Consider the following 15,192-nt stretch of genomic DNA (forward strand, 5'->3'; position numbering starts at 1 on the left):
CCCTATTTTTTATTCTTTATTTTGAAACCGGGTCTCACTGAGTTGCAGAGGGCCTCACTAAGTAGCTGAGGCTGCCCGCGAACCACGATCCTCCAGGTCTCAGCCTCCCGAATGCTGGGATTACAAGCGTGCGCCACCACGCCCAGCTACACTGGAATTTTACAAGCATGCACCACCATGCCTGGCTGGTGTTTTAGTTTTTCTCACTATACCAATACCACTTTCCTCCTTGTCAGTACAGGTTTTAGAAAACCCTACGTTGGCCTGGTATGATGGCGTGTGTCTGTAGTTCCAGTACTTGGGAGGTAGAGACAGGAGGATTGCAGGTTCGAGGCCAGCCTCAGCAATTTAGCCAGACCCTCTGTCACTTAGTGAGACCCTATTTCAAAAGTATAAGCTGGGCATGGTGGTGTATACCTGTAATTTCAGTACTTGGGAGGCTGAAACAGGAGGATTGAAGGTTTGTGGCCAGCTTCAGCAACTTAGTGAGGCCCTCAGCAACTGTGCATGACCCTGTTTCAAAAAAGAAAATACTGGGCGTGGTGGCGCACGCTTGTAATCACCTGGACAGGAGAACTGCAGGTTCATGTCCAGCCTAAGCAACTTAGTTAAAACCTCGGCAACTTAGTGAGACCGTTTCCAGATTTTAAAAAAATGAATAAAATAAGGCTGGGGGTGTAGTTTAGATACCCCTGGGTTCAGTCCCCAGCACCACAACAAGTACATGTAGGGTGACAGAATGTGCCTGGAAGCCTAAGCCTGGCCTGCGCTGCCACTTCCTGGCTGTGCGACTGGGCAAGTGATTTCAGGTTTCTGAAGTGTTTCCCCGCCCGTGAAGTGCGTGTCTCCCACCTCAGCCACACCACGGACCCAGGCGAGTGAGAAGACTTGGAGGCCTCGTGCTTTTCTTCCTGTCCCTCTTCTCCCAGCTTCCCCAGAAGATCAATGGCTGCCCCTCTCCTCCTACGTGGAGCTGGACCCAGGGCCAAGGGCTGGGGTGATTCCAAGATCTACCAAACTCCAGCCAACAAATCCGATGGGGAAAAGCGCCAACTGCAAATCCACGGAATCGTTTCCAGCGATCCCTTGCGGGCAAAGCCATCCGAGTCGTTCCCCCACGAGACTCAAGGCCAACCCCAAGCCGGCTAAGAGCAAAGCAAACAGCCTTATCTCGGGGGCGTGGGGCCCGAGCTATAAGAAGGGAGGCCGCCGGTCACTTCAGTCCTCTTCCTGGCTCAAGATGAGATTCCTTCTGGTGGTTGCTCTGCTCGCAGGTAAGCGCCCCTTTCTGCTCCTAAGATGTGGGCTAAGATGTCTCTTCACAGAGGGGCTTGGGCCACAGCTGGAGTCTCACCTGCCACTTCCCGGGGATCTCAGGGTTTCCAGGTTGGGATTCCCTCCTCATTCCTCATATCCCCGACAGCCGGCACCTTCTCAGCCTCCAGGTCTGAACGCAGATGACCCTCCTACACAGGTCTCCCTGGGCCGCCGGCCCAAGCTCCTCCGCCACATCACCTTGACAAGGTGACTTCCCAGAACCAACCTGGCCTGAAATCCTCATTTGTCCATTCATGGATAGGATAGATAGATAGAGAGAGAGAGAGAGAGAGATAATAGATGATAGATAGATAGATAGATAGATAGATAATAGATGATAGATAGATAGATGATAGATAGATAGATAGATAGATAGATAGATACTGGGGATTGAGCCCAGGGGTGTTCTACTTCCAAGATACACCCCCAGCCCTTTTTTATTTTTTTATTTAGAAACAGGGTCTTACAAGCTGGACGTGGTGGCTCACGCTTGTAATCCCAGCACTTGGAAGGCTGAGACAGGAGAATTGTGCAGGTTCGAAGCCAGCCTCAGCTACTTTGTGAGGCTCTCAGCAACTTAGTGAGACTCTGTTTTCAAATAAAATTTATTTATTATTTTTCTTATTTTTTATTTTTTGGGTGGTACTGGGGATGGAACCCAGGGGCCTTCTACCTCCGGGTTACACTCCCAAACCTATTTTATATTTTATTTGGAAACAGGGTCTCTTAAGCCAACTGAGTCTGGCTTTGAACCTGTGCGATCCTCCCGTATCAGCCCCCCAAGCGCGGGGATTACAGGCGTGCACCATCATGCCCGGCTTTCGGCTTTCAAATAAAATTTAAATAGATCTGGTAGTGTAGCCTGGAGGTAGAAAGCCCCTGGGTTCCATCCCCAGTACCACAAAAAAAGAAAAAGAAAGAGAAAGAAAGAAGAAAGAGAGAAAGAAGGAAAGAAGGAAGAAGGAAGGAAGGAAGGAAAGAAAGAGACAGGGTCTTGCTAAGTTGCTGAGGCTGGCTTCAAACCTGCGCTCCTGTCTCAGCCTCTCGAGCACTGAGATTTCAGGGCGTGCATGGCCACCCCGGCAATTCACTTCCTCCTTGCGTCCCCCACACTGAAGCCCGGGCTCCACAGGGCCAGGCGATGCCGCCGGCGTGGTGCACCGGTGGTCCAGGGAGTCAGACGCGCTGGGGTCCGAATCCTGCCTCCTCCGCCCGGCCTCCACCAGCCCTGATGGAAACCTCCCAGGCTGGGGCTGAGACCAGCGACCCAGAGATGAACGCGCCGTGGTCCCCCTGCAGGAGCACATGTCTGCGTGCACAGATCTGCACACATATACTTGTGCACAAGCTGGGGTTTTTGTGCAAATCTGGCTTCTGCAAAGAATCTATGAAAGACAGACAGACAGACAGACAGACAGACAGACAGACAGACAGACAGAGGCCGGGGCAATCAGGCGGCTCCTGCCCAACTCCGGGTCTCTGCTCCTGAACACAGACCTTGACGGCTGCCCGGAGGCTGCTTCTGGGGGAGCAGTTGGCCGTGGCCCCCGGTTTAGGCACAAGTGCTCCTAGAGACCCAGCGGATTGAGAAGGAAGGGGCAACGAGACCGTATTGGTGTCTAACACAGTGGGATCATGAAAATCATTCGTGTCCTCTCCTCTCGATTTTATTTTTTTGTGTGGTGTTGGGGATTGAACTCCGGGGGCTTTTTACCTCCATGCTATACCCTCAGCACCCCCGTTTTAAAAACTGTCTCACTATCTCAGCCTCCCAAGTCCTGGGATTACAGGCATGCATAACTGGGCCTGACTCCCCCAGCCATATACAAATACATTTTTTTTTTTAATTTCAGGGATGATACTAAGGATTAAACCCAGGAACATTCTACCTCTGAGCGATACTCTCAACCTTATTTTAATTAATTAATTAATTAATTATTTTGGTGGTACTGGGGTGCCTGGAAGCCCTTCTACCTCCGGGCTACACTCCCAGACCTATTTTATATATTTTTAAAATTTAGCCAGGCATGGTGGCGCACACTTGTAATCCCCGCGCTTGGGAGGCAGAGACAGGAGGATCGCGCAGGTTCGAAGCCATCCGCGCGTGCTGGCTTAGGAGACCCTGTTTCCAAATAAAAAAGTATTAAAAAATAGGTCTGGGAGTGTAGCCCGGAGGTAGAAGGGCTTTCAGGAACCCCAGTACCACCAAAAAAAAAAAAAAATTATTTAGACAGGCGTGGTGGCGCACGCTTGTAATCCCCGCGCTTGGGAGGCTGAGACAGGAGGATCGCACAGGTTCGAAGCCAGCCTCAGCTACTTAGTGAGGCTCTCAGCAACTTAGTGAGACCCTGTTTCCAAATAAAATAGAAAATAGGTCTGGGAGTGTAGCCTGGAGGTAGAAAGCCCCTGGGAACCACCCCCCAAAAAATTAATTAATTAATTAATTAGCAGGGTCTCTTAAGCCAGCACGGCTGACTACGAACCTGCGCCATCCTCCTGTCTCCGCCTCCCAAGCGCGGGGATTACAAGTGTGTGCCACCATGCCAGGCTTAATTTTTATTTTGAAACAGTCTTGCTAAACTGTTGAGACCCTGATTTAGTTGCTGAGGCTGTCCTTGAACCTTCAGTCCTCCTGTCTCAGCCTCCCAAGTACTGGGATTACAAGGGCATGCCACCATGCCCAGTTTATCTTTTATTTATTTATTTATTTTCTTTGCGGTACTGGGGATGGAACCCAGGGGCATTCTACCTCCAAGCTATACCCCAGCCCTATTTTTTATTCTTTATTTTGAAACAGGGTCTCACTGAGTTGCAGAGGGCCTCACTAAGTAGCTGAGGCTGTCCACGAACAGGGCTCCTCCTGTCTCAGCCTCAGGAATGCAGGGATTACAAAGGTGTACCACCACGCCCGGCTTATCTTTTTAATTTTGAAACAGGATCTCGCTAAATTGCATAGGCTGGACTCAAACTGGCAATCCTCCTGTCTTGGTTTCCCAGGTACTGGGATTACAGGCCTGCACCACTCTGTCTGGCTTCCTCTTCTTTTTAGGGTACCAAATCTCACAGGGTAGAGCTCTGCTCAAATGGGGTAATGGTTCTGTTCCCCTAAGCCTGTCCTGTGAAGCCTTAGACTTGGTTTGGACAAGCATTCTTTCAACTAGAGGTTGGATTTATGAAATACCTACTACGTGCTAAGGAACTTTGTTTAAATCAATTATTATTTCATTCATTTAATTTACCATATATAGCCAGGTGTGCTTGTAATCCCAGTACTTGGGAGACTGAGACAGGAGGATCACAAGTTTGAAGACAACCTCAACAACATAGTGAGGCTTTCAGCAACCTGGTGAAATCAACTTTCAACAACCCTGTTTAAAAAAATAAAAGGCCAGCCGGGCGTGGTGGCACACGCTTGTAATCCCCGCGCTTGGGAGGCTGAGACAGGAGGATCGCACGGGTTCGAAGCCAGCCTCAGCTCCTTAGTGAGGCTCTCAGCAATTTAGTGAGACCCTGTTTCCAAATAAAATAGAAAATAGGTCTTGGAGTGTGACCCAGAGGTAGAAAGCCTCTGAGTTCCACCCCCAGTACCACCAAAAAAAAAAAAAAAAAAAAAAAAAAAGCCTGTAATAAAAAGCTTGTAATACCAGCATTTGGGAGTCTGAGACAGGAGGATAGTGGTTCGAGGATAGCCTCAGCTACTTAGTGAAACCCTCTGCAACTCAGTGAGACCCTGTTTCAAAATAAAGAATTAAAAGATAGGGCTGGGGGTGTAGCTTGGAAGTAAAATACCCCTGGGTTCTCAGCAACTTAGACCCTGTTTTCAAATAAAATTTAAATAGATCTGGTAGTATAGCCCAGAGATAGAAAGCCCCTGGGTTCCATCCCCAGTACCACAAAAAATAAAAAAGAAAGAATAAAGAAAATAAAAAGAAAAGAAAGAAAGAAAGAAAGGAAAGAAACAGGGTCTTGCTAAGTTGCTGAGGCTGGCAGTGGCAGTACCCCAATACAAAAAAAAAAAAAGGTGGAAAACACAACATTCAGCTGTTTGTTTATTTGTTTGTTTGTTTGTTTGTTTGGGGAGTACTGGGGATTGCACCCAGGGGCATTTACCTCTGAGCTACACTGCCAGTCCTATTTCTTTTGAAACAAGGTCTCACTAAGTAGCTGAGGCTGGCCACAAACCTGTGATCCTCCTGTCTCAGCCTCCCAAGTACTAGGATGACAGGTGTGGGTCACCACGCCCCACTCATTTTCCATTTCTGAATTAATTAAGCTGTGTGTGATGATACACACCTGTCATCCCAGTACTTAGGAGGCTGAGACAGGAGGATTGCAGGCTCAAAGACAGCCTCAACAACTTAGAAAGGCCCTCCGCAACTTAGTGAGACCTTGTTTCAAAATACAAAGCCCGAGCTGGGCATGGTGACACACACTTGTGATCCCAGCATTCGGGAGGCTGAGACAGGAGGATCATGGTTTGCAGACAGCCTCAACTACTTAGTGAGGCCCTCCACAACTTAGTGAGACGCTGTTTCAAAATAAACAATAAAAAAACAGGGGCCGGGCGTGGTGGCGCACGCTTGTAATCCCAGCGCTTGGGAGGCTGAGACAGGAGGATCGCAGAGGTTGGAACCAGCTTCAGCTACTTAGTGAGGCTCTCAGCAACTTAGCGAGACCTTGTTTCCAAATAAAATATAAAAACAGGTCTGGAAGTATAGCCCGGAGGTAGAAAGCCCCTGGGTTCTACCCCCAGTACCACCAAAAAAAAAAAAAAAAAAAAAAAAAAAAAAAGTCCCTATTCACTTTATCAGGTCCCTGGGTCCTGGGATCTTGGAGGAAGCAGCTGGCAGGGGCCAGTGGCGGCCCCTGGTGGCGCTTGGCAGAGCCAGCCGGGACTGACCCTGGCCGTGTCATCTTGCAGTGGGCGCTGGGGCACACAGCATCAGCCCTCGGGCGGTGTGGCAGTTCCGAAACATGATAAAATGTGCCATCCCCGGAAGCAGGCCCTACCAGGAATTCAACAACTACGGCTGCTACTGTGGCTTGGGCGGCTCCGGCACTCCCGTGGATGAGCTGGACCAGTGAGTGCCCCGTCCGCGGTTGGGAGATCCGAGTGTGCACGTCGGGGTGGGGGCGGGCACACACCACAGACCTCAGGAGGCTCGGAAAGGTGGCGTGCACATCTGCTAAGGGCTTCCACCCCCTGACTTATAAAGAGCTAACATTCTGAAGCCGGGTGTGGTGACACGTCTGTAATCCCAGTACTTGGAAGGCTGAGACAGGGGGATGAAAGGTTCGAAGCCAGCCTCAGCAATTTAATGAGACCCTATTTCAAAATAAAAAATGAACATTAGCGCTGGCATGCGGCTTGGAGGTAGAATGCCTCTGAGTTTAACCCCCCTCCTGTAACTAATGTTCCTCATTAGAAAAGGGAAAACAATGTCCAAGGTATAAATAACGGGAGATGCTTCCCTCTAGTGGCAGAAAATGGCACTACACGCCATCCCGGCCACTATCATCAGCCTAGGATTAGAAAAAAACGTGTCTCTGAATCTTCAGGATATATAAATTTACTATAGTCCTACAACCACGTCAAACAATGTTCAACAAATATGCAACCAGAGGGACTGTGGGTTTTCAAGTTACAAGACCTTTCTCCCCAGGTCATTCCTGCCTGTTTCAGAGGGCAACTGCAGGCTGATCTGCTCCCCCCTTCCCCCTGCAGGTGCTGCCAGACCCACGACAAGTGCTACACCCAGGCCAAGAAGATCAAAGGCTGTTTACTCCTCGTGGACAACCCCTACACCAACACCTACTCATACACCTGCTCCGGCACTGAAATCACCTGTAGCAGTAAGTTGATACCCTTCTTTGGCCTGTGGATTCTAGCAAGCTCTCAGGAGGCCTGCAGAACATTAGCCAGGCATGGCAGCCCACACCTGTAATCCCCATACTCCGGAGGCTAAAACCGGAGGATCGAGGACAGCCTCAGCAATTTAGAGAGGCTCTCAGCAACCAAGCAAGATCCTGTTTCTTTTCTTTTCTTTCTTTTCTTTTTTCTTTTCTTTTCTTTTTCTTTTTCTTTTTCTTTTTCTTTTTTTTTTTTTTTTTTGTGTGTGTGGTACTGGGGATGGAACCTAGGGGCATTCTACCTCCAAGATATACCCAGACCTACTTTTTATTTTGAAACAGGGTCTCACTGAGTTGCAAAGGGCCTCATTAAGTAGCTGAGGCTGTCCACGAACTGCGGTCCTCTCGTCTCAGCCTCCCAAATGCTGGGATTACAAGCGTGAGTCACCACGCCCGGCCCCATATATATATATATATATATAATTTTTTTTTTAAACAGGGCCTCGCTAGGTTGATGAGAGTCTCACTAATTGCCGGGGCTATCCTCATACCTGCCATCCTCCTGTCTCAGCCTCCCAATTACTGGGATTACAGTTGTGTGCTACCCTGCCCAGTTCAAGTACTATTATTCCCATTTTACAGGTGGGAAGTTGAGGCTCAAAGACAGTCATCTCCCCAAAACTGTATAATTTATTAAGTAGTAGGTTGGTATTGAGCTTCATTTCACCTGGCTTCTCCTGCTCTTGTTTATTTTTATTTTATTTTATTTTTTGGTGGTACTGGGGTTCCTGGAAGCTCTTCTACCTCCGGGCTACACTCCCAGTTTTTACGTTTTTATTTGGAAACAGAGTCTCTTAAAAGCCAGCGCGTCTGGCTTCGAACCTGCGCAATCCTCCTGTCTCCGCCTCCTAAGCGCGGGGATTACCAGCGTGCGCCACCGCGCCTGGCCTCTTGTTTTAGACAGTCCAGTCCGCTTTGTAATGACATGACATGAAACGTGTCACTCTGCCAAGGTGGCTTTTTTTTTTTTTTTCAATACTGGAGATTGAACCCAGGTTATTTTTCCACCACTGAGCTACAGGACCAGCTTTTTTTTTTTTTTTTAAAGGACAAGGTCTTACTAAATTTCAAGCTTGGTCTTAAATCTGCAGTCCTTCTGCAAATCTAAAAATCAGTGGGATTTATTTATTTATTATTCATTTATTTATTTATTTATTTATTTATTTATTTTTGTGGTACTGGAGATCGAACCCAGGGACATTCTACTTTTTAATGCTTTATTTTGAAACATGGTCTCACTGATTTTCAAAGGCTTCGTTAAGGAGCTGAGGCTGTTCGCGAACTGTGATCCTCCTGTCTCAGCCTCCCAAGTGCTGGGATTGCAAACGTGCGCCACCACACTTGGCTCGGGATTATTTTTGGGTTTTTTCCCTTGTTCGTTCTTTCTTTCTTTCTTTCTTTCTTTCTTTCTTTCTTTTGTTTTTGTGGGACTGGGGATTAAACCCAGAGGCACTCTTAGAGCTCCTTTTTATTTGTATGTACGTATTTATTTATTTATTTACTTACTTATTTACTTATTTTGCAGTACTGGGAATTGAACCGGGGCATTCTACCTCTGAGCTATACTCCGGCCCAATTTTTTTTTTTTTTTTTTTTTTGCAGGTTTGGGGATGGAACCCAGGGGCATTTGACCTCCGATCTATACCCCCTGCCCTATTTTTAATTCTGTATTTTGAAACAGGGTCTCACTGAGTTACAGAGGGCCTCACTCAGTAGCTGAGGCTGTCCGCGAACTGCGATTCTCCAGGTCTCAGCCTCCTGAATGCTGGGATTACAAGCGTGCGCCACCACGCCCATCTACTCCAGCCCAATTTTATTTTTATTTTTTGAAACATGGTCTCACTAGGTTGATGAGAGTCTCACTTTCTGAGATTTTCATTAAACCTATCATTCTCCTGTCTCAGCCTCCCAAGTACTGGGATTACAGGTTTATACCACCATTCCCATCTTATTTATTTTCCTTATTTTTTGTTGCTGTTGTTGTTATGGGACTAAATGTTGAACTCAGGGACATTTTACCTCCAAGCTACACACCAGCCCTTGTTTTTATTTTTATTTTTATTTATTTATTTTCTGTGTGTGTGGATCTGGGGATGGAACCCAGGGGCATTCGACCTCTGAGCTACACCTCCTGCCCTATTTTGTATTTTTATTTTGAAATAGGGTCTCACTAAGTTGCAGAGGGCCTCACTAAGTAGCTGAGACTGTCCATGAATGGCGATCCTCTGGTCTCAGCCTCCAGAATGCTGGGATTACAAGTGTGCGCTAATTTCTTTTTTTTTAATTTTGAAAAAGGGTCTCACTAAATTGCTGAGACTGTCCTCAAACCTGCAATCCACCTGTCTCTGCTTCCCAAATCCTAGGATTACAATTACAGGTGTGCACCACCCCACCTAGCGATTTTTGTTTATTTTGGGGTTTTATTTTTATTTTTTTATGGTACTGGGGGTGGAACAGAGGCTTTCTACCTCCAGAATATACCCCAGCCCTATTGTGAGTGTGTGTGTGTGTGTGTGTGTGTGTGTGTGTGTGTGTGTGTGTTACTGGGGATGGAACCCAGGGGCACTCTACCTCTGAGCTATACCTCCCAACCATAAGTAGCTGAGTCTGTCCATGAACCCGGATCCTCCCATCTCAGCTTCCCAAATACTGGGATTATAAGCGTGTACCACCACACCTGGCTCCCAGCCCTATTTTTATTTTTACTTTTTTTTTTCTTATTTGGAAACAGGGTCTTGCTAAGTTGCTGAGAGCCTCACTAACTTGCTGAGGCTGACTTCAAACCTGTGATCCTCCTGTCTTAGCCTCCCAAATACTGGAGTTACAGGTGTATGCTACCACACCTGGCTCTTTTTTCTTTTTCTTTTTTGGTACTGAGGATTGTGAGCAGCACCCACAGCTCTTTTTATTTTATATTTTTTTCTTCTTATTTTGGTACTGGGGATTAAAGCCAGGGGTTTTCTACTTCCATGCCACACTCCCAACCCTACTTGTGTGTGTGTGTGTGTGTGTGTGTGTGTGTGTGTGTGTGTGTGTGGTACTGGGGATGAAACCCAGGGACTTCTACCTCCAGGCTATACTCCCAGACCTATTTTCTATTTTATTTGGAAACAGGGTCTCACTAAGTTGCTGAGAGCCTCACTAAGTAGCTGAGGCTGGCTTCCAGCCTGTGTGATCCTCTCGTCTCAGCCTCCCAAGTGCTGGGATTACAAGCGTGTGCCACCACGCCTGGCTCCAACCCTATTTATCATCCTTGATGAAACAGGGTCTCGCTACACGGCCGGGGCGGGCTGTGAACCTGCGGCCGGCTCAGGACCCCGGGGCCACACACTGGCTTCACCTTCACCTATATCCGCACCGGTGTGCTGGCCACGGGTTCATTCCAGTTCACCCTCCCGCCCTGGATGCACAGAGCAGGGCCCACCTGACTGATCCCTTCTGCTCCCCAGGCAAGAACAGAGAGTGTGAGGCTTTCCTCTGCAACTGTGACCGGGAAGCCGCCATCTGCTTTTCCAAGGCTCCATACAACCCTGAGCACAAGAACCTGGACAGCAAGATTTGTAAGAGCTGAGCCCCTCTGGACAGCCACCTACCTCCCGCTCCTTCGCCACACTGTGCCTTCCAATAAAGCACCCTGTAGCAAGATCTCCTTGGGATGTTGTGTGCATTTTTTTGGGGGGAAAGGGGGTGTTGTGGTACTGGGAACTGAACCCAGCAGTATTCTATCTCAGAGCTACACTCCCAGCCCCACTTTATTTTTACTTTGAAACAGTCTCACTATTTGCTGAGTCTGGGATCCTCCTGTCTCAGCCTCCCGAGTACTGGGATTACAAGTGTGTACCACCACACCCGGTTCTTCTTTCTTTTCTTTTTTCTTTTCTTTTCTTTCTTTCTTTTCCTTCCTTTCTTTCTTTTTCCTCATTTGTTTCTTTGTGTAGAGATGGGGGGAGGGACTGAGGATTAAACTCAGGGGCATTCTACCTGAGATACACCCCCAGCCCTTTTTGTTTCTTTTTTCTTTTTCTTTCTTTTTTTTTTTTTTTTTTTTGCGGGCCTGGGGATGGAACCCCCCCGCCCTATTTTTTTATTTTGAAACCGGGTCTCACTGAGTTACGGAGGGCCTCACTAAGTAGCTGAGGCTGTCTGCGAACCGCGATCCTCTGGTCTCAGCCTCCCGAATGCTGGGATGACAAGCGTGCGCCACCACGCCCGGCTCCCCAGCCCTTTTTGTTATTTGTTTAGAAACATATTGCTAGCTTGCTAGGTCTGTTGTGAACTTGTCCTCCAGCCTGTGATCCTTCTGTCTCAACCTGGGATTCCTCAGTGCTGAGATAACAAACTGTACACCACTCTCGACACTTTTTTTTTTTTTTTTTGAAACAAGGTCTTGCACCGGGCACGGGGGCACACATTTGTAATGCCAGTACTTGGGAGGCTAAGACAGGAGGATCGAGGTTCAAAGCCAGCCTCAGCTACTTAGGCCCTCTGCAATTTAGGGAGGCCCTGCTTTAAAAATAAAATATAAAAGCTGGGTGTGGAGGCCCATGCTTGTAATCCCAACATTTGGGAGGCTGAAACATGAGGATCTGGATTCGTGACCAATCTCAGCTACTTAGGCCCTCTGCAATTCAGTGAGACCCTGTTTCAAAATTAAAAAAAAAAAAAAAAATAGCTGGGCATGGTGGCGCACGCTTGTAATCCCTGTGCTTGGGAGGCAGAGACAGGAGGATCGTGCAGGTTGGAAGCGAGACCCTGTTTCCAAATAAAAATATAAAAATAGGTCTGGGAGTGTAGCCTGGAGGTAGAAGGGCTTCCAGGAACCCCAGTACCACCAAAAAATGAATAAATAAAATAGAATAAAATAAAATAAAAATAAAAATAGGGCTGGAGGTATAGCTCGGAAGTAGAATGTCCCTGGGTTCCATCCCCAGTACCGCCAAAAAAAAAAAAAAAAAAGTAAGTAAAATAAAATATAAAGCTGGGTGTGGTCATTACGGTTGGAAACCTGCAGTGGTGGAACTGCTCTGGGGGTCCTGTTGGGCTCCTGAAGCTGTTACGTGAGAGATGCAGCGGTAGGTTCTTGTTCTAAGCTAGGTACAGAAAACACTAGCCAGAATTGCTGTAACCTTAAGCAATTTTTATTATTAGAAAGATAGGATAGATTTAATAAAGCCCTATACCAGAGACAGTACAGGAGGGTGCCTTGAAAAGAAGTCACAGAGGTTTCTGGATACAGAGTATCTTTATAACCAGTCTTCTGACCCAACTAGATTCGCCCTTTCTTGGGCTAGATCTGCCTTTTCTCCCGCAGGTCTTTTGATGTGGGGATTCCTTCCTGTAGACCTGCCCTGTCTCCAGCACAGACCCCACACCTTTTGTTACACTCCAAAATGTGTTGATTATCGGAGTCTGGGGTCTCTTGAAGGCTCATGGCATTCCCCCACACCCTTGAAGAAGTTTGCTTCTCTTAGAGAAGTACAAGACCCTAGGCTTCCGTGTTTCACCTGGGCACCTGGGTCCTCTGCAGCTCTTTCCCCTGAAACCCCTGGCTTTCTAATAAGACGTTATTTTCACATTTTGAAACCATTTCCCAATACTGGTACATCATACATTTTAAAGCCATTTCCCAATACTGGTATAGTGGTGAACGCTTGTATTCCCAGTATTCCAAAGGCTGAGACAGGAGGACTGCAGTTCATGGCCAGCCTCAGCTACTTAGTGAGATTCTTTGCAACTCAGTGAGACTCTGTTTCAAAATGAAGAGTAAAAAATAGGTCTGGGGGTGTATCTCGGAGGTAGAATGCCCTGGGTTCCATCCCCAATACTGAAAAAAAATAATAATATAAAAAATAAAGGCTGGGGTAAGCCAGAAGTGGGCACACTTGTACTTGGGAGGCTGAGACAGAAGCATCGCAGGTTCACCAATAGCCTCAGTAACTTAGTGAGGCCCTCCTCAACTTAGTGAGATCCTTTTTCAAAATAAAGAATAAAAGCCAGGCGTGGTAGCACACGCTTGTAATCCCAGTACTTGGGAGGCTGAGACAGGAGGATCCAGGTTTGCAGCCAGCCTCAGCTACTTAGTGAGACCCTGTTTCATTTTCTTTTTTTTAATTGGTGGTGCTATGGATTGAATCCAGTACCCTCTAGGGGTATTCTACATCTGAGTTATACCTCTAACCTCTATTTTATCTTTGTTTTTATTTTTGTTTTGTTTTGTTTTTGTAGTACTGAGGGTGGAACCCAGGAGCTTTTCTACCTCCAGGCTACACTCCCAGACCCATTTTATATTTTATTTGGAAACAGGGTCTCACTAAGTTGCTGAGAGCCTCACTAAGTAGCTGAGGCTGGCTTCGAACCTGCACGATCCTCCTGTCTCAGCCTCCCAAGTGCTGAGATTATAAGTGTGTGCCACCATGCCTGGCTCAGCCTTGTTTCAAAATAAAACTAAAATAGAGCTAGGGGTATAACTTGGAGGTAAATGCCCCAGGGTTCAATCCCCAGTACCACAAAAATAAAGAGAAATAGTAATGCGCATATTATATATTATAAGGTGGTGCGTCGTAGAGTGCTTCCTACAGCACATGTCGTATAGAAAATGTTCTGTAAGTATTTTCCTAAGGGGGAGAGGGAAGGATGCATACTTCATCTATTTATGTATTTAATTTATTTTATTTTTTGCGAGTCTGGGGATGGAACCCAGGGCATTTGGCTTCCGAGCTATCCCCCCTGCTCTATTTTTATTCTTTATTTTGAAACAAGGTCTCACTGAGTTGCAAAGGCTGTCTGCGAACCGTGATCCTCCTGTCTCGGCCTCCCAAAGGCAGGGATTACAAGTGTGTGTCACCACGCCCAGCGCCAGACCTATTTTTTTTTTATTTTTTTTGGAAACAGGATCTCACTGAGTTGCAAAGGGCCTCACTAGGTAGCTGAAGCTGTCTGCAAACATCAATCCTCCAGTCTCAGCCTCCCAAATGCTGGGATTAAGCCGCATGTTTGTAATCCCTGCCTTTGGGAGGCTGAGACAGGAGGATCACAGTTCCCGGACAGCCTCAGCTACTTAGTGAGGCCCTTTGTAACTCAGTGAAACCCTGTTTTAAAATCAAGAATAAAAAATAGAGCTGAGGGTATAGCTCAGAGGTCCAATGTCCCTGGATTCCATCCCCAGCACTGCAAATAAATAGATACATAGATAGAAAGATAGATAGATGACAGATAAAAATAAAATAGAGGGAAGAAGCCAGGTGTGGTGGCGCACACTTATAATCCCAGCATTTGGGAGGCTGAGACAGGAGGATCCAGGTTTGCGGACAGCCTCAGCTATTTAGTGAGGCCCTTTGGAACTCATTGAGACCGTTTCAAAATAAAACATAAAAAATAGGGCTGGGGGGTAGCTCGGAGGTAGAATGACTCTGGGTTCCATCCCCCCCCAAAAAGGGGGGGGACTATTCACTTTATTTTTTTTTAAATAACGTCTGGTACTGGGGATGGAACCCAGGGGCATTCTACCTCTGAACTACACCCTCAGCCCTATTTTTTTTTTTTTTAAATTTTGAAACAGGGTCTCACTAGGTTGATGAGTCTCACTACTTGATTAAACTGTCCTCAAACCTGAAATCCTGCTGTCTCGTCCTCCCAAATACTGAGATTATAAGCATGTGTCACCTTGCCTGGCATATTTACCACATCTTCTGATAGAGAATAAGGATGTATGCTTGGGGGAGGAGGTAGCATATTTTTTTGCAAGTTACCTTAGGGTAACAAGTGATATCTCTGTGTCATTAGTGTCTCAGTACAATGTCCGTCAATAACTGTTGGTATTTGTGGTTGAAAATGGCTTGAGATTCGGAAGATCCAGATTCTGTTTTTGTGGTACTAGGGATTGAATCCAGGTCATCCTACCTGTAAGCTATACCTCCAGCCCTATTTTATCTTTTTATTTTGAAACAGCGTCTCACTAAATTGCTG

The 15,192-nt window shown here is 46.9% G+C and overlaps 1 protein-coding gene across 1 annotated transcript; it reads left to right on the plus strand.

The window, feature by feature from the left end:
* Positions 1-1,036: 1,036 nt before the first annotated feature.
* On the plus strand, positions 1,037-10,798 carry PLA2G1B (phospholipase A2 group IB; the record flags this gene model as incomplete). Its single annotated transcript, XM_080717775.1, has 4 exons — positions 1,037-1,274; positions 6,239-6,398; positions 7,043-7,170; positions 10,677-10,798. 4 exons carry the CDS (start codon positions 1,037-1,039, stop codon positions 10,796-10,798), a joined length of 648 nt encoding a protein of 215 aa, XP_080573901.1.
* Between the last annotated feature and the right edge of the window lie 4,394 nt (positions 10,799-15,192).

The sequence above is a fragment of the Muscardinus avellanarius genome, assembly GCF_963383645.1.
Source record: "Muscardinus avellanarius genome assembly, chromosome: 21".
Lineage (NCBI taxonomy): Eukaryota > Metazoa > Chordata > Mammalia > Rodentia > Gliridae > Muscardinus > Muscardinus avellanarius.